Source organism: Vicugna pacos, chromosome X (genome assembly GCF_048564905.1).
Source record: "Vicugna pacos chromosome X, VicPac4, whole genome shotgun sequence".
Classification (NCBI taxonomy): Eukaryota; Metazoa; Chordata; class Mammalia; order Artiodactyla; family Camelidae; genus Vicugna; species Vicugna pacos.
The window spans coordinates 14,352,528-14,378,226 of record NC_133023.1 but is presented as its reverse complement, the minus strand read 5'-3'; the positions used below and the strand labels follow the sequence as shown (position 1 = coordinate 14,378,226).

Below are 25,699 nucleotides of genomic sequence, written 5' to 3'. Positions count from 1 at the left end.
CTCATAAAAGGTAACAGGATGTCTCCTGGTCTTTCCCTCTTACCTTCCTCAGTTCTTCAATTTGCTCTGACTTGGGATCCAAAATTATCCAGGATGATATAGATTGCTTAGGGACACTTTGGTAAAAGGGCAATTTAAATTTCTTTTCTACTTTCTATAGCCTTTGGGTTTTCTGGATTCAGAATTAGAATTTCTACTACCTCTGTTAGTGAAGACTCAATTTCAAACAAGAAGGCTAGCTCTCAGAGTAGGAGAGGGAGAATTTTATTTACACATTATGATTTATGTAAAAATATCGGCCCTTATTTCATTTGTGTAGCTATTTTTTATTTCTACCTCATCATAAATTCTCTGTTCAAGTTTTCTTGTCATTCTTTTCCTTCATGCCTGTGGTCTGTGTTCTCTGTTAAACTGGAGTATGCTGGAGGTGTGAACCATAAAACTTTCCTCTGTACCTCTTGAATATCACAGGAGTAATGTCACATTTCACAGGGCCAATGTTGGAACCAAAATATAAATACTTGATTCTGCCTACCAATTGAAGAAGTCTTGTGTGTCCCATGATACCCATTTATTTTCTTTAGAGTAAGATGTAATTCACATACCATAAACTTCACCACTCACCCATTTGCTGGTGTTGGGCATTTTGTTTTGTATATCATGTCTGTCTTTATTTAAGGCTGTTTCAGAATTAGGCTGGATTGACAGTTAGTGACAAGAATCCTGGGACTGGAGGTGGAGGACATGAGATTTGCCTGGCTCTCTAGTCATCTGTGGGCCAGTTGGTTAACCTTGCTGGGAATTGGTTTCCTCCTCTAGAAAGTGAGATAATTATTAATCAGGTGATTACTGTGATTCATGCCAGCTCTGAAATAATTCTGACTTTATGGTAGCCATTCTGTTGTTTGAACAAAGCAGTTGGACTCTTACAATAGCTCAGTTGGTGCTACATGGCATGTTTCCAGCAGGGATATCTTCATTCAACTTTCAGTGGCACAATAGCCTGATTACCCAATTGAAATTGTTACTCAGCTTCTGTGTATGTATTTGTCCCTCTTATGATCAGATAAATATAGAAAAGCAGCAATGTAGAATGCCATTTGCATTGATCTTAAAAAAAAAAACAAACTCTGCACTCCCCTGATGTGCATGCATGTGGATTTTTTGAATTCTTCTTTAACTGACTAGAATTATATCTATTATGCTGAAACCTTGTAAACTTTTTTTTTTTTTGGAGTAGTGCCTGACTTGGATTTTCTTCCTGAATAAATTGACTTTGTCACACATGGTTATGTTAAGTAATTTTTTTATGTTGTCTTATGTTTATTGATTTGCTTCCTAAACTTTCTTGGGAACAATTTTCTGTGCTTTTTAAATTTCAGTTTTCACTAAGGATTTGCAACCCTTTTGTATTTTAAGATTCAAGCTCCAAAGTACCACTTTCTGCCAGCAGTCAAGATATGCTTTCTTGCGTAAGTGCTCAGAGGTCAGCCTGTCTTGGGTGGTATTAAGCTACCTTCCATCTGCCTTAGATGTTCCCTGCTCTTCTGACTAGGCCAGACTAGTCAGTTGTTGACTGATTAAATGTTTGTATCATTATTTTTAAAATGTAGTCTGAAAAATCAAGCCAAAAGTCTCGTTATGCAGTCTGTTGAGATAAATTCTTACATATTTTATTTGCTCCAGAGAATTAATTGATAAGACTTGTGCTGTTATTGACCAATTTCTGTTACCTGCTCCTAGCCATACATAAACATAAGTGCTGGAGTAATGAGGCCCCTTGGCTTGGCGTTTGTGCTCTGGCCCTCCTGGGTGCCTGCAGAGGAGCCCAGTGACTGGCGAGTCCTAGGTATCCTTGCATAGTGGCCATGATCGAACCTGATGGACAGTTATTTTGAGACTCTGACACACTCTGCTCTCCTGGGCTGTCCTGGAGAATCCAGGCAACTGTTTATGGATGGGAATCACTCTCCTATCATGGAAATCTTGATACATGAAGCCCACTGAAGACGCTCTGATGTTTTAGGGCTGCAGGGAGGCTGTTCTATGGGAAACAGCTGCTTAGAGTGCAGAGCCAGGGTCTCTTAGATTTTGGGGGCCTGGGACTCCTTTGTCAATCTGGAGGAGCCTATAGACCTTTTCTCAGAATATATCTTAACATGCTTAAATAAATACGAAAGGTTACAGAGGAGATCAGTTACACTTGTCAACTAAGATAAATGCACAGCCTAGAAGTTGAGAGTTATGTTTTATTTGGCAGGAGAACTCGAGCTGAGGTGACAGCCTCTCAGATCCTCTGAGGGACTGCTCCGAAGAGGTAGGGGAGGAGCTAGGATGTACAGGAGCTTTACAACAGAGACCAGTAGTTGGAACAGTAAAGATCACTTGTTAACTAAAGAAAACCAGGCATCTCAAGTTAAAGAATTTAGCGCTTATCTGCGTATGGGAGGAAGCACACATTTGGGCTCATTGAATTGATTCCTTTGACAAGCATCTAGCTATCTAGGGCCAGTATCCTGTCCTTTCTTATTCTGAGTCCCCTCAGAGGGCACCATTGTGAGTGGCTGCAGAGGCTGGGCTGCAGGCTTGTCTTCCCTGGGGGGGTGGGGGGGCGGCAGCGGCTGATGACTTGATGGCTTTAGCATTCTTTGTTTACTGATACGGTTTGCGGTATTTTCCGTTCACACACTGAAATATAGTTATCAATATTTTAAGAGTTGTGTATTGTACTCTATGTCCTCCTTTATTAATGTCTCAAATAATATCAAACAGCAAGTTTAAAAACTGTCATAATTTTGGAGTAATGATGAGTATAAAAGTTATTTTGAGATCTCTGCAGGAGCTGTAATGTAATATGAAAAATTCTGTGATTTCTATTAGTGAAAAAGTCCCATGTCCTGCTAAAACAAAGATGTTGCCTATATTCCTGATGGAAAGCACTGTTACGTTTCAATTAGAGGCCAAAGATGACGAAAATGTAATTTTTTTTCTCATGCAAGTTCACAGACTCCCAAGATTTAATGGGCCCCAGGTTCAGAATTCAGTCTGGTCTAGAACTACTGAACATAGTACTTATTGAATGTCCACTATGGGCTATGGTTATATTTAAGCCTCTGTCACTTAATGAAGTTGACAGTATTATTGTCCTCAATTTAAACGTGAGAAAACTGAAGTTTAGATGGATAAGTACATTTTCCAAGGTCATCCGTCTGATGCAGGAAAACAGATGTGGGGCGTGAGGAGGGCTGTGTCGCAGGTCTCAGTTGAGCCCCTGGGACGTGCCCTGCCAAGTGTGGGTCCTTGGCTTCGTGCAGGAAAGAATTCAAGAGGAAGCCACAGTTGAGTGAAGGTAGATTTATTCAGAGAGATACATTGAAAGGCAAGAGAAAGGCCACGAGGTGTGGGGGTTGGGTGCTCAGATTAAAAGTAGGTATACACTCCATAGACAGAATGTAGGCTGTCTCCTAAGAGGGAGAAAGAGAGGGTGGCCACGAGTCACCATGTTGCTGGTTTTTATGGGCTTGGTGGCTTCATATGCTAATAAGTGGAAGGACCAGTCTAAGGGGAAGGGGCTGGGATTCCCAGGAAGTTGGCCATTTCCCACTCTTTGACCTTTTGTGGCTAGCCTTGGGACTGCCTTGGTGCCTGTGGGAGTGTTATTCACCATGTTAATATATTACAATGGGTGTATAATGAAGCTCAGGATCTGCTGGAAGCTAGATCTCTTACCGTCTGGAGCCTCAAGGCCTACTGGGGGTTGACTCTTTAACCATTTTGATGTTAATTGCTGTAGCATTCCTTGAATGGCTGTGCCCTGCCCCCTTCCATCCTCTCTCACATCTAGTATGGGAGTGGAACTCGGATTCAGTCTTTGGCCATCCGAATTCTCCATCATCTTGCTATGCTTGAGCTGATACTGACTTCCTATTTCAATATTGATAGGGTATTTCTTTTTTTACCTACTTAGCAAATGTGGGGGAAAAAACAACACTACCCACCTCTCCCGAGAGGATGCTAAAATTGAAATACCCTCACTGCTGGTGAGAGTGTAAATTGTTCCGTCCTTTTTGATAGCACCTTGGCCACACATAGCAAGAACATTCAACTTACTCTAGTAATCTCACTCCTGGAAAGCTACTCTTAGGATAAGACCACAGTATAAAGATGCCGTATGTGAAGGTGTTCGTCTCAGTGTATAGTAAGAAAAATTTCAAAACAAAGTTAAACAGTAGGAAAATGAAGCACATTATATATATTCACCAGATGGTGTATTAGGCAGGCATTAAAAATTATGGTGTTTGAGACGATATAACCACTACTTGTAATGAGAACTTTTTTGAGAAAAATTTTTAATTGAAGTATATTTGGTTTACAATGTTGGTTAATTTCTGGTATACAGCATAATGATTCAGTTACACACACATATATATATTCCTTTTCATATTATTTTTCATTATAGGCTATTACAAGGTATTGAATATAGTTCTATCTACTGAGATAAATGCACAGCCTAAAAGTTGAGAGTTATGTTTTATTTGGCAGACATTTCTGAGGACTCGAACCCCTTCGAGCCCGGGATGACAGCCTCTCAGGTCGCTCTGAGGGACTGCTCCGAAGAGGTAGGGGAGGAGCTAGGATATATAGGAGCTTTACAAAAAAGACCAGGTAGTTGGGACATTAAAAGATTACTTGTTATCTAAAGAAAACCAGGCATCTCAAGTTAAAGGATTTAGTGCTTTTCTATGTATGGGAGGAAGCAAACATTTGAGCTCATTGAATTCATTCCTTTGGCAAGCATCTAGCTATCTAGGGCCAGTATCCTGTCCTTTCTTATTCTGAGTCCCCTCAGGCTGCAAGGGCTTGGCTACAGGTTTGTCTGCACCCAGAGCTCACTGGGGGCTGGCGGCAGCAGATGATGACTTGATGGCTTCAGCATTCTTTATTTACTGATAAGGTTTGCAGTATTTTTCGTTCACACTTCCCTGTGCTATCCAGTGGGACCTTGCTGTCTATCTGTTCTATATATAGTAGTGTGTATCTGCGAATCTCGGGCTCCCAATTCACACCCCCTCCCAGAGTAACCACAAGTTTGTTTTCTATGTCTGTGAGTCTGTCTCGTAAATAAGTTTGTCTGTAATGAGAGCTTTTTAAAAAACGCCTATTTAACTTAGTGATGCAGTAGGACAAACTGTTCATTGTGGTAGTACTTGTAGATGGTAGTAGTTGTGGAAATCTCAATTGCTAAGCTAGGAACTAAAAACTTCAGAGAACAGATTCCTCCACTCCCTACCCTCATGGTATCAGAGACCAGTGGCTTTTACTCTGCTCTCTGACCTCATTTACTATATCAGAATCATCCTTTTGGAAATACTTAAAGAGTGTTTGGAATAAGGGTTTACATGTTAATGTGCCTAGCATGCTGGCTGTGTTGCCCCTCTATGTAGGAAACTAAGCTGCCTTTGTTAAATTTGTTTTAATGAGCTGGATTCTTGAGATGTTTCCATTTACAAATGCAACAATTACAAATATTTAAGTCTGGTTTGCTATTGAACATGTGTTATGCTAATCAATGTTTTTCTTTTAATTTTGGGTCCCCTCACCCACAGAAGTCTGAATGTGTTCCATCACTTGGAGATGTTTGGGCCTCTTCTTTGTAAGAACAAAAGTACTGCACTCCAGAGCCTGTGCTTTCATTTGAAAGTTTATGAATTGCTTTTTAAAATGTAGTCATTAGCCCCAATTTCTTTCTATAAAATTTCTTAAACTTTTATACACTTTATGAAAGAGTCTCTCAAAAGAAGTAGTTTTACTTTCCCAAGGCTCCAGATTCCTGCTGCCTCCTCCATCCTGTTCATTAAACACCGCTCAGTTGTTTTCAGAGTTAATGTGTTCCTTCTCTTTCTCCTTATTTTTCTCGACCTGAGGCTAACCGCTTGTTCAGGGGCTCAGAGCCCCTCCAGCTGTGGGCAGGGCTTCATCAGCCGCTGTTGCTCTGCCTACACTTAAGCCATAACCTGTGACAAAAATTAAAAGTCTTATTTTTTCACACTTCATTATTTAGGATTTGAGCAGGACTGAGGCAGAGTTAACTTTTATGCTATTTGGGAAGAATAGGTTTGCTAAAGGAAGAATGTCAACAGGATTTCAGAAGAGCTAAAAAAAATGACACAAATGAACTTATTCACAAAAAACAGAAACACTCACAGACATAGAAAACAAACTTGTGACTACGGGGTGGGGAGGGATAAATTGGGAGTTCGTGATTTGCAGATACACACTGCTGTATATAAAATAGATGAACAACACGTTTCTTCTGTAGAGCACAGGGAACTATATCCAATACCTTGTAGTAACCTGTAATGAAAAAGAGTATGAAAAAGTGTGTGTGAGTGTGTATATATATATATATATACATATAGCTGAGTCACTATGCTGTACACCAGAAACTAACACAGCATTGTAATCGACTATACTTCAATTTAAAAAAAAAAAATTTCAACTGGAATGTTTGTTTTGGAAATCGTTTTAAGACCTTTTAACGATTCTATCCAAATAGGTTGGATTCTTGCATCTCTGATTTATATACCTGTTATGGAGACTTAGGGTTATTTAGTAGTAATGTTTGTAAATATTTTTGTTACAATTACTACCCTATATAATATTATCTTTTAACAGAGCTGAGAGAAGAAAGGAAAATAAGTATATATTTATAGGGTTTGTTATATTAACCTTTTTGTTTACCATTTCCACTTTTCATTTGTTTCTGTGCATTCAAGCTATCAAATGGTGCTATTTCCTTGTTCTAATACAGCTTTGTTTCCACCTTTTTTTTGTATTGTTAATATCAAATATATTACATTTCTATATGTTATAGTCTCCAACATATGATTATACACATCATTTTATGCAGTTGTCTTTTTTTATGCAATTGTCTTTTAAACCAGTTAAGAAAAGAAAGGAGAAATTAGTAATTATATTGTCTCTTAAAATGACCTGTGTGACTAATTTTATTGCATACTTTGTTTTTATTGTGTGAATTAGAATTACTATATGGTGTTACTTGCTTTCGGCCCAAGGAACTTCCTTTAGTATTTTTTGTAAGACAGGTCTGCTAGGAATAAATTAGTTCAGTTTTTGTTTAACTGAAAAATGTCTTTATTTCACCCCAGATTTTCTTTCAGATCCTTTATTAAGGTATTGAAGTTTTCTCTAGAGACCTGTGTACTTTTGGTTAAATTCGATTCACCTTGATTTTTAAGAAATAGTTCTGCTAGATACAAGATTGTTGGTTGACTTTTCTTTTTCTCTCATCACTTTGGATATGTCATTTACTGCCTTCTAGCCTTCATTGTTTCTGATGAAAAGTCAGATGTTTATTTTATTGGGCTTCCCTTGCACATTGTAAGACACTTTTTTCTCTTGCTGCTTTCAAGACTTTGCCTTTCAAAATTTTGACTGTGATGTATCTGGGTGTGGATCTCTTTGAGTTTGTCTTAATTGGAATTTATTTAACTTCTGGATATGTAGATTCATTTAATCAAATTTGTGAAGTTTGAAGAAATGACTTCTTTCAGTAGTTTTCTGTTCCTTTCCCCTCCTGCTGGGACTCCCACCATGACTTGTGTTTGTTGATGGGCTTGATGATGTCCCGCAGTCCTTCAGGCTCTGTTCATTTGCGTCCCTTCTTTTTTCTCTCCATTCTTCAGCTTGCATGATCTCTATTGATGTATCTAGAAGTTTGCTAATTCTTTCTTCCATTCAGATTTTCTGTTGGGCCCCTTCAGTGAATTTTTAATTTGGGGTATTATAATTTTTAACTCCAGAATTTCCATTCCTTTCTTTTTTTTGGGTAATTCCTGATTCTTCATTGATAGTCGGTATTTGATGATACATTGTCATCATACCTTTAATTCGTTAAATATGGTTCCTTTTAGTTCTTTGAACATATCTGTAATAGCTGTTTTCAAGTCTTTGTCTCCTAAGTGCAGTACTTCCCTTTCAAAGGCAGTCACTTGTTTGCGGTTTTTCCTGTACATGGATCACATTGTCCTATTTCTTTGCCTGTTTTGTGTTTTTTGTGTTCTTGTTGAAAACTGGACATTTTAGATAGTATATCATAGCAACTCTGGATACTGATTTCTTTCCCTCCTGCATCTGGGATGTTGTTTGCTGGTTTATTTATTTATTTAGTGACTTTACTAGACTAGTTCACCGAAGTCTGTTTGCTTAGTGTGCAGCCTCTGATGTCACTCCTCGGAAGGTGTAGCCTTGGGCATGTACACGGCCACCCTAACCCTCCCATCCCCGCCCAGGGATGACAGTGGTTATAGCAGGGCTCTCCTGGACTCTGTTTTCCCCCAGTTTCCCTGTCAAGTTTCTGACTCATCTTCCCCTACTGATACTACATCCTGTTGTTAGTCTCCCCTTGTTGTTAGCCGGTTGCTTTATTGTTTTTGACAACACCCTGAGATATAAGTGTTCCACAGTCCGATACCATTAACATTGGGCTCCTTTGCAGGAGTAGTTTTTAAGGCTGGTCTTTAAGGTTTACTCTGACCTCAGGAAAGCCTTCATAGCTTTCTCTTCCCCTGCTTCTCTTTGTTAAACTTCTAGCTGGTCTACCATTCACCTGTTGCAATCATACGGCTACCAGCCTCCTCTTAATTTTCTGCCACGAAAATCTCCATCGTTTTTGACAGTGCCCATAGGTCTGCACTTCCCCGTGCTATGTTCCATGTAAAGTCAGCCCCCATAGCGAGAGCTGCAGAGCTCTCTGTTCTTACATCATGCCGCTACCCCTAGGCAGAGCCTCTGCACCACCCATCCAGACCTAGGGAGGGGGTAGCAGCCTGCCTGTCTCAGAATGAGACCCTGCTCTGAGTGAGGTGCCGGGCAGGGGGAGCAGCCTCTGGTCTCCTGAGCTTGCCTCTCCTGGCGTGAAACCTACGCCCTATTTGAGCTGGGACATAAAAATATCAGAGCTCAGTATTCTCGGCCTGCTTCACCTAGGGTAGAGCTTCCGCCCCGCAAGGGGAGCTGGGTGGAGAAATGGAGCCCTGGTCTTTCTGACCGCACTTGAATGGAGGAGGGCTTCTGCCGCACAGGGCTGTGGTGAATGAGCATGCTGGTGGCCTGGCCTTCCCAGGGAGGAATTGTCACTGGACTGGAGGTTGGGGGTGAGAGGGGAGCCCGACTTCTTGGCTGTACCCATCCAGAGTGGAACTGTCACTAGAGGGTAAGGGGAAGAGCAGGATAGAGCTCAAATGTTAGACTCATTGCTCTTACCGAGATTGGATGGATTTTCTTGAATAAATGTTCCTCCCATAGCTGTATGCTCTTAAAACAATTTATGGAGGCTTTAAGTGATTTTTTTTTAAATATTTTTTTTTTTACCAGTTATGGTTGTTTCTGAGGGGAGAGCTCGGCACTTGTCCAGTCTTTCTCTAACTTCGTGAAAATAGCGAACTTCATTTCTTCAAAGATAATTTTTACCTTCTGGACTTCACTGACTCACACAGCTCTTTTCTCCCTTAGTCTGAACTGGGAAATCTTTTACCGTAAACTCAACCTATTTCCGGTGGAGGAACAAGCAGTTTAACTTTTGAGTGTATAAATAGCATTTCATTTAATTTACTTCAGCAACATAGTTTTCTTGTTCTAGATGAGGGAGAAATTCGTCTCTAACCTACCAGAACCTTACTTTGCTGGGCAATTTGAGTTTGTCTTTGAGAATTTGAAGATACTCTCAAGGAGGGGAGAGTCTTTGTTCCTCTGATGTAGGCCATGCCCAGCGATTGCTGGGACGTAGCCACGAGCCTTCTTCCTTCTTTACCGAGGTGTCACCAACACACCCAACATTCTGCCACTTCTATTGATAAGACACTGTCATTTGTAGTTTGACATGTTTAACACCAGCATCTGGTGCTCACAGGGACAGTGTCCAGCCGCTATTTTGCAGCAGGTTAAGTACTTTCATAAAACCTAGTACCAGAAATAATGAAACATCAGGTAATTAGGTTTATTTATTTTTTTTAGAGGAAGTACTGGGGTTTGAACCCAGGACCTCAAGATCAGAAAGCTTAGTGTTAGACAAGGGTTGGCCCACCACTGGATTTTGTATAACCAGTGATTTCACAATGGTTTGTACATTTTTAAATGATTGGAAAAGAATCAGCAGATGAAGAATATTTCAGGACATGTGTAAAAAGATGAAATTCACATTTGTGGCCATAAATAAAGTTTTATTGGGACACAGCCATGCTCATGTGTTTACATGTTGTCTACAGCTGCTTTCATGCTGCAACAGAAACTGTATGGCCCACAGAACCAAAAATACTTACCATCTGACTTTTTACAAAAAACGTTTGCTGACACAGTCTAAAATATGTTTGACTAGAGCAGCACTAGTCATTTTTGCTTAACAAAATATTTTAGGGCCTAAAGACATGTATGGACAGGGCTAGAGATACCCTAGAAGGTGCAAAAGAGGGAGAATTTCAAGGCAGTTATTTACATCTTAAATTTACGTAGAAAGAAGAATGCCACCTGTGTTGCATAAGCACATCTTATTCAAAAGGAAAACTTTAAAATGTCTGTCACATATGTATTTGAAACTAGTTCCCCAATGTGGTAAGTTTTCCCAGGACTTCTGTTTGATTGGAGATTGTGGCATTGTGACACTTTTCTCTGTGATGAATGAATTTCTTTTTTAATTTAGAAGAAGCTGTATTGCTGATTTGACTTCTCATTCTTGGTGAAAGTATGCATCCCAAAGTTATGTCTGCATCCTGCCAAAATACCTAAATAACTCCGTTAGTTTAGTTTAGTTTAAAAAATTAGAGGAAAGCAATCAGATGAATTACTTCTGACATCATGTAAATTCTTTAACATTTAGTAAAGAGGTAGGAATTTAAAAGTCTGAAATTCTAACCTAGTTGCTTTTTATGACAGCACAGACAGAAGATTGACTATGACAGAAGAATGTCATATAAGAACTTATTTTAGTCCTCCAGAAAGGCTAAAAACTGGGTTGGCTTAATGCTCTTTAAAAGTAGTGTTTATGCTTCACAAAGGATCACGAGTCATAGTCAAGTTGTAATTCTTCCATAGGGAAAAGAAACTGTTTTACCTGAGCATTATTTGTCAATAAAAATTTTACAACAGATCCTTTTTTTTCAAAACATCTCTGAGACTAATTTTATTTATTAATATCTGCTTCCTGCCAAACAGTTTTTACCCAGCAGAGTTTATAAATAGGTCACCTGTGGTTAAATTATCAAATAACAAGGCCTTTCCATCTGTGCTGAAAGAAAGAAAATAAGCCTTTACATTGTAATCCTTGGTTATCAATGGGCTCACGTTCCCTCTGATGGCGGGGCGGGGCAGGTAATGAAATGATGTGATTTCTGAGACTGAAAACCCCAAAATCTCTGCTGATGAAGTTCAGAGACAGAGATCAGTTCAGCATTTGAAACCAAATTTTTGTCAGACGTCCATGTATTAGAGCTTGTGAAATTGAGCGGCTTCCTGTTTTGCGCCTGATAGATTCATAGTCATATTGTGCAAGTTGTTGCTCATCCTCCGGTCCCATCAGGGTTCCACCTGCCCAAATCCATGGTCATGCTTCTGCATCAATTATTTTGTGAAGCATTTTTATTTCTTGTTTTCCAGGAATCTAGTGGAAATTACTATTTCATCCCGTATGTTGTGACACCGTGCATGGATTATCTTTGCTATGAGAGTGATGCCTAGAGGCGTGCCTCAGGGTACATGCAGCCCAAGTGGGACACCATCCTGGGTCCGCTGTGAGTGTCCCTGGTGGACAGGTTTGGTTTACCAGCGTCCTCAAGGACATCCACGTGACCTCATGGTAATTCCCGTCAGACATCAACAACCCTGGGAGCTTTACCAGTTTTCTCTTCACATCCATGGGGATGATGTACCCTTAAGGGACCATAGTGCCCAGAGGGTGGGGAACCCGGCCAATCATTTTTAAGTCATCCTGGAATCCGTTATTGTTCCGTACTACCTCACTAAGTTGGCTGTTTGGGTGTAGCCAAAAGAGAAAAAGACTGAAGTTGAGGTCAGATTTGAGCCTGTATTTGGCCCCAACTCCCTGTGTGACCTTGGTAAGTGATAAATAACTTCTCTGGAGTTGTCTCATCTAGAAAATAAGGAACTTAAGTCATTGATTTTCTTCAGTGCTTTTAACTCTGAGGTTCCGTGTTTCAAGATCATTTCTGAACATGATTTCCTACCCACCCCCAACCCAGTCAGCTGCTGAGGTTGTTAAAGTGCATCAGCAAAGTCATTCCGACTGTAAGTTCTTGGGCTCTAAAATCTGTGATGCACTGAGTCAGGCTGAAGCCATCCTGACCTCATGGTATCCTGTGATGTGTTCTTTGTAGATTTATGTTGGAGAAGGTGTGAAGTACGAATTCAAGTGTTGACAGGTTTGGGTTTGAAACCCAACTTAGGGGATTCCTCGTCATGTAGCCTTGGAACAGTCTGCTCACCTCTTTGAGCCTCGGTGCTCGAGAAACCAGTCCTTAAAATGTTCTTCTAAAGCTTAAAGGCAGAAAAATTATTCTACTCAACCAAAGGATCCAGTTATTTTGCCTGCAGCCAATTTAAAGGAATTACTCCTGAAAGTTATGTTATAAGGAGAGGGATTTGTCCTTCCAAAATGAATGAAAAGCCGAAGCTTTGGCAGAACTGACTTCAGATGAAATGTACAGGACCGCACATCCCTTTGGCTGGCACAGTGGCTCCCTGAACCGTGGAGTGTTACAGCTGTAGGATTGATGTCCGGTGCACGCTCGTTAACCGTCTGTTCCCCTTTTCTAGCCTGTCACCTCTTCTGCGGACGCAGGGTTTCTGCTACAGACTTTAATGGGAGAAGAAGACTGGAAACCCATGCACATGTGACTACATGCCAATGTAGAAAACAAATGGGGGAACCTTTCGTGGCACGTTCCTGGGAAGCCTCATTCAGTCACACTTTGCTAACTGTTGCCTGATTGTTCAGTGAACATTTTAGTGAAGCTCCGGGAGCAAACTCTCCCATATCGTCTTTTCAGGTTTGACAAGGAAGTAGGCTAGCTTAAGTCCGCTTGATGAGCAAGGTCTTTGCAAGAGGTGGACTCAAGTTTGTTTCTCATTCAGTTTTTTGTATGTTTCAGTAGGAAAACAACTCTTTTGATTTGGTTTAATTTCAAAGAACTTCAAATACCTGTTGGCTGATTGCATCCCTTGACCTACTAGGTACCTGGCAAGGGTTAGCGAGAGGGTACATGGTGCTTATGGTTTAACACATCTGTAACGGGGATAGTGGATGAGTTTTCAGCTCAAGTGCCAACTTTGATAGATTGGTAAAAGCCACCCGGAGCCCTGTGCTGGAAAGGGGTTTGAAGCCATTTCCAAGTTCACATTGATTAGCAGCATCTTTCCTGGTTTCCAGAGGGAGAAATGGCTGCATGTTTATTGCATATATGATGTCCCCAAGCCATACTTAATTCAGTGTTTTGTTTATTTACTTACAAGTTACCATTCTTACTAGGTTTCTTAGTTTATTAAAGCTATTTTTCAGAATTACCCTTGAAAACAAGACTAAAGTGTAAATTTTTACTTGTCAGGCTAACCTAATAACACTTTAATAGCTTTGATGCCTTTTTATAGTCCACCAAATGGACAGTGGCTTTCACCCAGCTTAATGACTCATTTGATTAATCATAGAATTTTAAACATTAGTAGAATCTGCTAATTGGCTCATCACTTGGGTACTAAGCAATAGACAAATAAGGAAATAAAAAAATTAAAGCAGTGCAGTGATATTTTTACATCAGAGCGCTTGCTGTGGGGCATCACTTCATTCTTGAAGTGTTAATTGAGAGCTTATTTTAAGCATTGGACCAGGCTATGTACTGTATACACTTTTGGGGGGCATCGTTTAAAAACTATTCAAAGTGAGTAACATTTGTTATTCTTATGTGTTGTTTCTCCTTCTCTGAAGACTAGTATTTAATTGAACTTACTCTTTTTTTTAGTAAACAAACTCATTTTACTTTCTACAGTTAAATTATTTCAGCTACTTAATGGGTTGATGGTATTACAGCTTGGCAATGCCTAGTCTCCATAAAAAAATTACTGGGAAAGTGGGCAATTTAAATTAATCTATGGTCATTGTAAGTTGGCCTCCTTGTACCAAATTAGGTCATTTTTTAAGATTTTAAACCAAGTACCAGATCCTAGCATTGGTCCTCTGAGAGGCTATGGTGAAACATTCCAGTGTGGATTTAAACTGCTTTATGTGTTGTCATCCATCCCTGTTATCCGGATGCCCAGATGAGGGAAGTTATGTTTTACATTAGAAAAGCATTCTGGTTGTTGAAAATGACAAGGAGAGTGGGGGGTTAAGGCAGAGGTTGTCTGTAAGGGTCCAGGCACGGCTTCTTGGATTGCTGGTGGACACATCCAAATTCTGGCTCTCAACCAAATGAAAAAGGCTTTATGATTATTCGCTGGGGACACCTGATACATATAGTTTAAAGAGGTTCTCATTTTACTGTGTTTCATGGCTTTGGAGTTTTGTTCAGCTTTGTGAAAATTTCTCAATAGTGGGGGAAATTACTGTTCAAGTAAGGTACCTTCTTGGCCTCTGAGTTTGAAAAACCAGAGGAAGGGGAGAGGGGTGGGGTGGATAGCAAGGCCTCTGTGTCATCCAAATACATACAAATACATATGGGATCAACTTTGAAAATATTTTCAAAGTCGAAATGAACTGATTTTTCTTTGTTACTGTTGAGTGGTTAGTTTCTGCAAAATGTGACTCACAAGTAGGACGTGTCTCCTGTTGGCTGATGCAGGGAGGCTCAGGTCCAGGCGAGGATCCCATGTGTTAGCCTGTCGTGTCGATGAGAACCGAGTTGGTTTCAGCTGCTAGAGTAAACAGAGTCCTGGATGCATGTGAATTCAACTAGAGGTTTTCCTGTTTCCCTCTCCAGTGTCTATTACAAAGAAGCCTTGTTAAATGACATCCAGAGAGCCAGAGAGAAATACCAGGGTGATGAACTGGTGAAGGAGCTGGCTCGGATCAAACTCTGCCTGGATAATACTGAGGTTCTGACCTCAGACATTGTCATTAATTTACTGCTGTCCTACCGCGATATCCAGGTATGAAATATGTTTAGCTGAGGCTAACGCATGCTGAGTTCTTCCTTGACATGGGGAATCCCTTCTGTGAAGTGCTCTTACACTTGGTGTGTGGTTAGGTAGCTATTCTGTAGATACAATAGGAATGTGGGTAGGTCATAGGTCACCTAGCATACCTGTTGTGGTGGAAATATTGGAGAAGGTTTTGTCATATCAGAAGGTTGCTCCAACAAAATCTCATTGACAGTACTCCTCGATAAAAGGATCTCAGAATTGAGCAGTTTATGTGCACTTTGTGCTAGGCATTGTTCCAAGTCCTTTGCAAATTGTAATTCACTTAATCCCCTTCACAAGCCTATGGGGTGTATACTCTGATTATCCCCAGTTTACAAATGCGGAGCATGAGACACAGAGAAGTTAAGTCACTTGCCTAAGGTCACTCAGCAGTTGGCAAAGTCAAAATTCAAACTGAAGCAGCCAGCTCTGTTGCCCTTGCTCTTAACTCCTCTGCTCTGCGGCTTCCTCTAGGCCTTTGTCACTTCCTTCTTTGTTTACCACCACTTATTAGTGAAAGGGAGAGCAGAGGCATGTCCAGGGCCCAGGAAATGCAGGTGTTTATTCTAAGACAAGTGACAGAGACTTCTGGAGAGTTCTTGAGGCAGGATTTGTGGAATATGGTACCAGGGAGGAAATGAGTCATTTCTTCCCTCCAAGTTTAGTGCCGTGGAGCCATTTCTAAGGATGTCTTGCCTTCCTTTCCTTTGGAGGAACGCAGGGCAATGCATGTAACCTGCAGAGTTCTACAAAGCCATACTGGAGGTTGTTGGCCACGAGTCTTTAAACGAGTGAGGCTTCCATTTATGACCTGAACCAAGAACAGAATTACCCACTTAAGGAACTCATGCCCCTAGTGATAAACAGATGCATCTAATTGATTTTAATAGCAGGTGCTATTAGGAATTATGACAATGATTAAATTGTGCCCCATGCAACAAGAGAATGGGAATGAACTTTTTTGAAATCTTTCTTCCATTGGGCTGCAGGCTTCCTTCTGTCCTTGGTTTCACGCATCTCTCCTATTTATAACCTTCCGTTGGTGGAACTGTCAGGCTCAAGGGTGATCTGGAAGCTTCTTGAAATACTCTGCTTTCCCTTTCCTTGGGCAGCAGCAGCAAGGTATAAAGCCATTAAAGAGGCATGAGAGTTCAGTGGGAAGTCCTCGTCTGCTAACTGTGGCCGGCTGTCAGCGAGTTGGCCAGGAACAGTGATTCTAAGCCTGGCTGAAAGAGTAGCAGATGGCACTGCTCAGAGGGGACACAGCTCAGACAGACACGGTAGTCATTTTTCCCTGGGTAATTACGTAGTTTAGAGCTGTTGTTGTCAAGCAGGGGACATGTGGCAGTGTCTGGAGACATTTTTGGTTGTCACAACTCAGGAGGGAGGGGGAGATGCTGCTGGCATCTAGTGGGTCAAGGCCACGGACGCTGCTGACCATCCTGTGATGCACGGCACAGCCCTCACCATAAAGAAGGGTCCAGCCCCCGATAACAGCAGTGCCAAGGTTGAGAGACTCAGGTTTAGATGAATTTGATTGTTTCTGAAAAATAGGAAGGACTGAGATGTTTCCTCCTTTTATGTGGCAAATGCCTGAAAGATTTCTTATATATTTATGTCTAGTTCATTTTAGCCCACAGCACTGCTGGTGGTGTTGACTCTCTTGCACTCAAAATGTCATAGCTTTTTCCTAGCTACTGGATCATTTGCCTTCTTTTGTTGGCTTTGAATCTCACCTCCTTCCCTTGGTCCTTTTGTGGCCTCTGATAGTGTGGATTCTTTCTCTGTCTTCTCTTTCATGCATCTTGTTTTTTTTTTTTTTTTTTAAATCTCATTGCTGTTCTCTCAAGAGCCTTAACTTCACTAAGTGCTGTCTGTAGGGAAAGGCTTGTATTTAAATGCTGGTCTCATGTTTGTAACTGTTCAAGAAAACCTGAAGAGCGGTGTTTCCTCTTTCTCATCTCGGGACCTCTTGCTATAGTGAAGCTGGTAGAAACACTGGAAACCCTGCCGACATGTGATTTGGCCGACCAGCACAATATTAAATTCCACTATGCATTTGCACTGAATAGGTAAGAATGATAATGTATGTATAGAGTTTTGAAACCTGCCACCTGTTAAATTCTGTTTCCCTCTTTCATTCAACCCTCACTGAATATGAGCCAGATCATGAGCTGGAATGCCAAGGTTATGAAAATGGGTAAGGCATGGTCTTAGTCTTCAGGGAGTTTGTCTTTGGAACATATATTCTAGCTGTGAGGCCAGACATGTAACTAAATCCCTACAGCTCATAGTGATAGACATCCTCATGAACATCGAGGCACAGTGGAGGGAGGAGGTCATTCTCCTTAGGGGATTTAAAGAAGCTTCTCTGGGGTCTTTTGGGCTGGGTTTTGAAGACATAGTAAGAGTTGCTCCATGAGTGGGAGAGAGTGCAGGATGGGGGTGGTGAAAAGGCCATTCTGCTCAGCCAGAAGTGTGAGTGTAGAGTTCTTCGTGTGCAGTGTGCCTTCAGGAAACATCCGGGGTGCAAGATGTAGGTGAAGCAAATGCATGCAGTGAGGCAGAGTGTGGAGGGTGGGACTGTGTCTTGGAAGGACCTTGTATACACGTATAAGGAGCTGAGAATAACCTGGAGACTGGTGGGGTGGGGAGGGTGGGGCTACTTTAAACAACAGAACTCACATTGTGTGATGGGGAAAGAGGGTGCTGCCTTTTTGTAATAGTATAATCTGAACTTTGAAATACAAATTATGGGGCTAGGTAGAGTATGTGAGACTTGGAAATTCCTACCTGGAGACCATGAGCCTCAAAAGCTATTGCCAGGGGCATCAGCTAAGATGCTGTAGCAAAGAGACCCCAAATGCAATGATTTAAATAAGATTGAAATTTCTCTTTCACATAGTCTAGAGGTGAGTAGACCAGTTAGTGGTGCATAGCACTGTTCCAGGACTTGTTCAAGGACCTAACTTCTGTCCATTTTGTAGCTCTTTCATTCCCAAGACTGTTGTCCTCTTCTAGTTGAAGCTAGGTCACTGCTACTCTGTGTTCCAGCCTAATGAAAGGAGTAGAGTAGAAGCCCAGGGCAAGCTACTGCCTTTAAAGCAAGTAGAATTTGCACAGGCCACTTCTACTTACATTCCAATGATGAGAGCATAGTCACATGACCCCATCTAGCTGTAAGGGAAGCTGGGAAATGTAGTCTCGAGATAAGTGGCCACTCACCCATCCAAATTCAACTACTGTGGATTTGGAGGATAACTAGGGGTTTGCCATATCGAATCTCACAAAATCCCAGCTGCGTTAATGTCTTAGTCCTACAGTCACCCTTCCTCCTCTGATAATGCTACCCCTCTTCCTATATATTATGTGAACATGGTGAGAACCAGGCCCAGATAGCCTTCCCGCTGGGCCTGACCTCTGCTGGGGCCAGGAACTGGTCATGCTTGAATCATACAGCAAAAAACTGTGGGAGGGTTTCAAATGTGGCTTGAGAAGCAAAGCTCTGGCACCTCCCTAGCAACCTTCCTCCACGGCCAGTGTCTTCCACAGGGGATGAATAAAGTAAGGGTTGGCAGTGAGATGAGTCATAGGACTCTTGTGTCTGATTTCTCAGAGGCTTTGTTTTGCTTCAGCAGCTGGATTAGGCTGCAGACTGTAGACCTGCCACTGGCAGCCTCTGTGGGACAGCAACAACACAGAACCCCACGGCTCCAGGATTCTTGTAATGCCTGTGAGGCCACATCTCTGTTTCATACTGAAGTTTGTAAAATGCACAGACAGTGAAGTGCATAGGTCTTCATACAAATTGAAGAGTTTTAGAAATAGACAGACACATGTAAACAAAATGTAAAATACTTCCACCCCCACCTCCGAAAGTTCTCTTATGCCCCTTTGCAGATAGTCCCCACCCCTCCATAGGCAGCCACTATTGCAACCTCTGTCTCCATAAATGAGTTTTTCCTGTCCTTAAACTTTTTGTAGGTGAAATCACACGGTATGTACTCTTTTGTGTCTGGCTTCTTTCACTCAGCATCGTGTTTGTGAGGTTCGTCCATGCTGTTGGATGTGGTTGGTTCGTTCTCCTTGCTGTGGAGTTTTTCGTTATATAGATATTCCACAACTAATGATCCGTTTTCCTACCAATAGACCTTTTGGTCGTTTCTAGCTTGGGGATACTAAGAACAGTGCTGCTGTGAACATTCTTGCCCATGATATTTGCACACATAGGGACGTATTTCTGTTGGGTACATAGCGCATGCGTGTGTCCTGCTGTACTAGACACTGACAAACTGTGGTGGTCAGGATTTTGATTCCTTTTTGAGGGGAGGCTTCATGGTCTCTGTGAAAATGTGCCTCATCTCTCCACAGTCGTCCTTAAACTCAGCATCCCAGGGCAAGGAGTGTTGGGAAGGGCATCTTCCTTAAGCCTGAAAAAAAAGTCCTGTAACTCTGTTCCTCCAGAGGAGTGGGTTCAGCTTTTATTTGTACTTAATTATACTTGATTGATCCTTGACTCAAGGATAAAATGAGTTATCACTGGTGAAGTTTCTAGAAGAATGCCTGGCACACTAATGCTATTTTAAAAAATAGTTTGTTAGATTAAAAAAAAGAAAGCCATTTAAATGACTCACCACCAAGTCTTTTCCCAGACCAAGGAGAGGTAACTGTTGTCAAACAGAATGAGATAATCTGATTACCATCCACTCAAAGTAATAAAAGAATGAAATGTGTTTTGAAATGAAGAGTCAGTATCTAAGAGAAGTGGGTGTGGCAGGATGAAGTGATCCCCGGATGATATGTGTTTCCCATTTGGAAGCAGAATGGCTGGGATTGTTCCCCAGAGAGCCCCCTTTCTCTCTGATGATGGGTCTTTTCCTTCTGGTCCGATGGTCCTCTGTTAGACGGTGGTTCTCTTCACTGCCAGGAAGATAATCACCACAAATACATTTTGAGGCCAGGCTGGCTCCTCAATGCCAAGAACCTTATTTTCTCGAACCACTGAGGGATTTCCTGTAGCGTGGCAATGTTTGCTTCATTTATACATGCAGTCAGATCCTGGATTTCATGTCTTCGCTCTAGGGATAACTTGGCCAGCTGTCAGTGTAGCCGCAGTAGGATTTGGCATTAGGTGCATTTCTGAGAAAGCCGACGGAGATCACCATGTGCCTATAAAGAGCAATATAGTGATGGACAGATAATGAATTTTCCTGCATTAGAATTGGCGTTTAACTCCCAGGAAGTGGAGCAAATCATGGCCGTAAATGTTACTGAAGATTGGCAATAACAAATGATCAGACCCTCAGCTGACAAGGACTCCCTGTATTAGGGAAGCTGCCTTGAGCTGAGTCTTTTCCTGATAGCTTTCCCTTCTCTGAATTCAGAAGCCCGTTCAAAGCTACTTCAGGTTTCCTTTAGTGGTGAAATTTCTTGCCTTCCAATGGCATGGAATGAACATTTTTTATTTGATGTTGCTTTTACAGACAGGGCTTTACTAGGTATGCTCATGCAGCTGGAAGATGCTGACCAGTTCACGCAGCAGGCGGAGGCATGGTCTGGAAGAATAGAATAACAGGATCAAAGTCCTAGATTTAAAAACAGCAAAACTCACCTGTCGCAAAGTAGGAGTGTGCTCATATTCTACTGCCTGCATCTTCAGGTCCAGACCGCCAACCCTGGCAAAACTGAGCTCACTAAATTACTCAGCAAGTGCAGGGGAAACTGAATGCGTGATGTGTTTATTGGAACAGCTGATGTGTCGCTCTATAAATAAGTTAAGGGGAGTGATGGGGAGAGGAAGATACTCCGCGGGCCCTAGAAATGTGTGTATCGGGGGCGGAGTGGAAATTAGATGAATGTTACTGAATCCAGCCCATGTCAGAGGGGCTGCAGGCTTGTTCCCGAATCTACAGCAGTCACCTCATCCGCGGCCTCTGGGCTCCCCAGCCAGGTCATTGCTCAGGTGGAGGGACGGTGTGCGCTTGTTGTCTCTGCAGTAACCACCAGCCTCCTTTTCTTTTTCTTTTGTTTCTGTTCACTGTGCGATCTCACTGTATTCATTTGTATGTTCATGTGAAGAGCCATTTTTTATTACATGTTTGCAAAGAGTAGGAAAATGATATCACCCTACTTTTATAGTGCGTTTGTCTCCAGGTTCCTAAAACCATGCTGCAAAAGAAGAATGCATATTTGTGGTGATTGTTTTCCTGGCAGTGAAGAGAAGCACAAAATCTGTGACCTTATAGGGAGCCATCTAGTCTAAATCATTTAGAGAGGAGGAAGAAAGAAGGAAAGGGAAGGGCCTAAAATGAAACAGCTGGTCAATAAGTGATCTGGGACCAGAACTCCCTAATTTTAGCACAATGCTCTACATACACTAGTGTAATAATATCATGGCCTCATCAAAGAAACTTCCCAGAAAGCTTTAGCTTATATTTTCTTTGCCTGACGGACAACCACAATAAGCCATGGGCCTCTTGGAATTGTAGGGCCATGCTTTTATACGTCTTGCTTTTTCATATATGACAAGAGCGTTAGACAGTAGCCACTTTTATAATATATACTTTTTCTACCAGAAGACCAGTTGCATTTTTTTCCCTGAGAAATGGACCAACCCATGAGCTTCTGAGCAGTGGCCTTGCCAATAATACAGATTTACCTTTTGAAAAATAAATATCTGGAGAACTTACCGCTCCCAGTGTCCTAATTCCTCCGGCTGGCCTCCTGGAGTCTGTGTTATCTTCCTGTTCCGTCAGTTTCCTGCTTCGCTTCCCTCTCTTTTGCCCTTCCTTCATTTACTGACTTACTTGTGTGCCAGTGGAAGGGCTTTGTGCTCAAGGAGGAGAGAGCTGGTTAGCGGTGACTAAAGTTAACCGGTGATCTCAAAATGTAGCCACGAGTGCGCATTACATACTTGAACCCAGACAAGTAACTTGTTCTCTTCGAACCAATTGTGCTGCGGTACTCTGCTTTATTTCGACGATGTTGCCGTTATTCAGAGTATCATCGTATCACTGGGAGGGGGCCGATTTTTTTTCTTCAGAGCTGGCTCGTACAGCAGTTAACAGGGTGCATAGGAAATCAGTATCATTGCTGTGGGCTTTGAAGGCAAACAGATTTGGGTTTGAATTCCTGCTCCTGTATTTTTCTGTGTGGGGGGGTGGGTGGTAATTAGGTTTACTTACTTATTTTATTTTTAGAGGAGGTACTGGGGATTGAACCCAGGACCTTGTGTATGCTAAGCATGCGCTGTACTACTTGAGCTATACCTCCCCGCCTCCTGCTTTTATACCTAAGTGGCATGGCATATAGTCAAGCCATTAAATTTCCTGAAGCCTTAGATTCCTCATCTGTAAAATGGGACACTAACGTCTACCAGGTAGTAAGTATTGACAGAGGTTCTTCTGGAGTGAAGCAGGTGCTCAGCTATGGCTGTGATGATTACTGTGTAGCTTGATGACCCATATTTTTACCAAGTTTGAGAATTTTTGACCATTTCCAATTATCAAAACTACTAGGAAAATAGAGATTTGCCACCAAAGAAGATATTTAAAAGGAAGGAATTTCATAAAGAAATGTTAGTAGAAGTGTTGTTAGCATAAGAACATTGTTGGGATAAATATCTGGTCCTTTGAGGTGATGATTTTGAATGGGATAGGGTTTGTTAGAATGTAGATATTTGTAGAAAAAAGAATATTATGTTTGGTAAAACTCAGTGTATTACTTTATAGCACATTGCTCAATTTTGTACTGTTGATACCTGGAACTGCATAATTCTCTGTTTTGGAGGCTGTCTGATGTATTGTAGGAAGTTTAGCAAAGTCCCAGTCTCTCCACACTAGATGCCAGTAGCACCGCCCCCCAAGTTGTGTGGCAACCAGAGGTATCTCCAGACATTGCCAACTGTTCCCTAGGGACAAAATCAGCCTTGCTTGAGACCACTGCTTTATAGGGAGTCATTGTGGGGTGGGTAAAGAGCATATGCTTTGATGTTTGAATCACTTAACAGCAATATGATATTGACAAGGTAATTAAACTGATTAAACCTGAGTTTGCTTATCTGTAAACCAGAATGGAGATGCCTGTGGTGAGGATTAAATGAGATACACCATATGCAAATGGCCTGCACAGCGCCTGGCAGCTAGAAGGCTGTTAATAAAAATTCATTTCCAGTGCATGCTTAACATGCACGAAGTCCTGGGTTCAATCCCCAGTACCTCCACTAAAAATAAATAATAAAATTAAATTCCAAAAGTTCGGTTCCTCCTCCATTTATCCCCACCTTTCATTTCTTAAGTCAAATGGGGAGGCTGCCTAGTGTGATATAAAAAGATTAGAGAATCTCTATCAAAATTCCAATTGCATTTTCCACAGAAATAGAAAAAACAATCCTAAAATTTGTGTAAGACAAAAGACCCCTAAATAGGCAAAGTAATCTTCAGAAGGAACAAAACTATATCATACTTTCTGATTTTAAACTGTATGTTTTGCAAAGCTGTTGTGATCAAAATGGTATGATACTGGCATAATGATATAGACACACAGACCAGTGGAACAGAATAGAGAGCTCAGAGAGAAATCCACACATACCTAGTCAGTTAATCTTTGACAGGGGGCCAGGAATACCTATTGGAGAAAAGATAGTCTCTTCAATAAATTGTGTTGGCAAAACTGGATATTCACCTGCAAAGGAGTAAAATTGGACTCTTACACCATATGCAAAAATTAACTTGAAATGGATTATAGACTTACATCAAAGACCTGAAACCATAAAACTTTTAGAAGAAAACACAGGGAAAAATTCCTTGACATTAGCCTTGACACTGATTTTTTTTTGACTATGACATCAAAAGCACAGGCACAAAAGCAAAAATAAATAAGTGGGACTACGTCAAACTAAAATGCCTCTGTACAGCAAAGGAACCAATCAACAAAATGAAAAGGAAACCTACAGAATGGGAGAAAATATTTGCAAGCTATCTGTGTGATAAGAGGTTAATCTCTGAAATATATAAGAAACTCATGCAACTCAACAGAAAAAAAAATCCGATAAAAAATGGGCAGAGGACCTGAATAGATGTTTTTCCAAAGAAGACATACAGATGGCCAAGAGATATATGAAAAGGTGCTCAATATCACTAATCATCAGGGAAGAACAAGTCAAAACCATAATGAGATACCACCTCACATCTATTAGGATAACTATTATAAAAAAGAAGAAAGATAACAAGTATTGGTCAGTATGGAGAAAGGGAACCCTTGTGCGCTGTTGGTGGGGTTGTAAATTGGTTCAGCCATTATGAAAAACAGTATGGAGGTTTTTAAAAAAATTAAAAGTAGAACTACTATATGATCTGGCAACCCCGCTTCTGGGTATGTATTCAATAGAAATGAAATTAGTAACTCAAAGAGAGATCTGCACTCCCCTGTTGATTGCAGCATTATTCACAGTAGCCAAGATGTGGAAACAACGTAAGTGTTGGTCAACAGATGAATGGCAACAGAAAATGTGTGTGTGTGTGTGTGTATATATATATAATATGTATATATATATGATATATATGTATATATTGCAATGAAATATTATTCAACTATAAAAAGAAGGAAAGCCTGCCATTTGCAAAAACATGGATGTACCTGGAGGACATGATGCTAAGTAAAATAAGCCAAGCACAGGAAGACAAATATTGTATGATCTCACTTATATGTGGAATCTAAAACTTTCAAGCTTACAGAACCAGAGAGTAGAATGGTGATTGCCAGGGGTGGTGGATAGAGAAAATGGGGAGATGTTGATCAAAGGGTACAAACTTTAGTCAGGAATGAGTTCTGGGGATGTAATGTATGATGACTACACAGTTAATAATACTGTATTGTATACTTGAAAGTTGCTAAGAGAGTAGATCTTAAGTGTTCTCACCACACAAAAAAGTAACTATGTGAGGTGATGGATGTGTTAACTAACTTAACTGTGGTAATTGTTTCACAATGTACATGTATATTAAATCATCATGTTGTACCCCCTGGGGGAAAAAAGACTGCAGAAGAGGCAACATAGCAGGTGTGAAGTGATTTACTGGCTTAGTCTATAGAAAGTATGGCTCTTTAAAGTAAATGAGAAAAACTACTTGTCATTTAGCCAAATAGTAGCCTGTAGCTCTTAACTGACCAGGAGTTGGTTGTCCAGAGAACATTTAACTTTGGGGTGGTTTGAGAAATATTTGAAAACCATTCTGCTATTGATAGCCCACAAAACCATGGACTGGACTGCTGTGGAAGAAATGAGGATAATGGGAATTAATGGGATGGTTTTAATAATTAAATAAGAATATCGTAAGTAAAAAACTACTGCACAGTGCCTGGCACATAGGAGATGCTGGATAAATGTTAATTGCCCTTCTGTTTCCCAGCAGAGAATCTCAACCATCAGTGTTATGTCATCTTCAGTGATGGTATTTGAGGAAGGTTTCTTGCGAAGAGATAGGATTTGGAAAGC

General features: G+C 41.1%; 1 protein-coding gene across 1 annotated transcript in view; it reads left to right on the top strand.

Annotated features, from left to right (window-relative positions):
* Positions 1–25,699, top strand: part of MAP3K15 (mitogen-activated protein kinase kinase kinase 15) — a 131,699-nt gene that overhangs the window by 38,765 nt on the left and 67,235 nt on the right. The window contains 5 exon segments of the mRNA XM_072956714.1: positions 11,671–11,829; positions 11,832–11,869; positions 15,003–15,171; positions 16,317–16,414; positions 17,133–17,276. Of these exon segments, the coding sequence (XP_072812815.1) occupies positions 11,671–11,829; positions 11,832–11,869; positions 15,003–15,171; positions 16,317–16,414; positions 17,133–17,276 (608 nt within the window).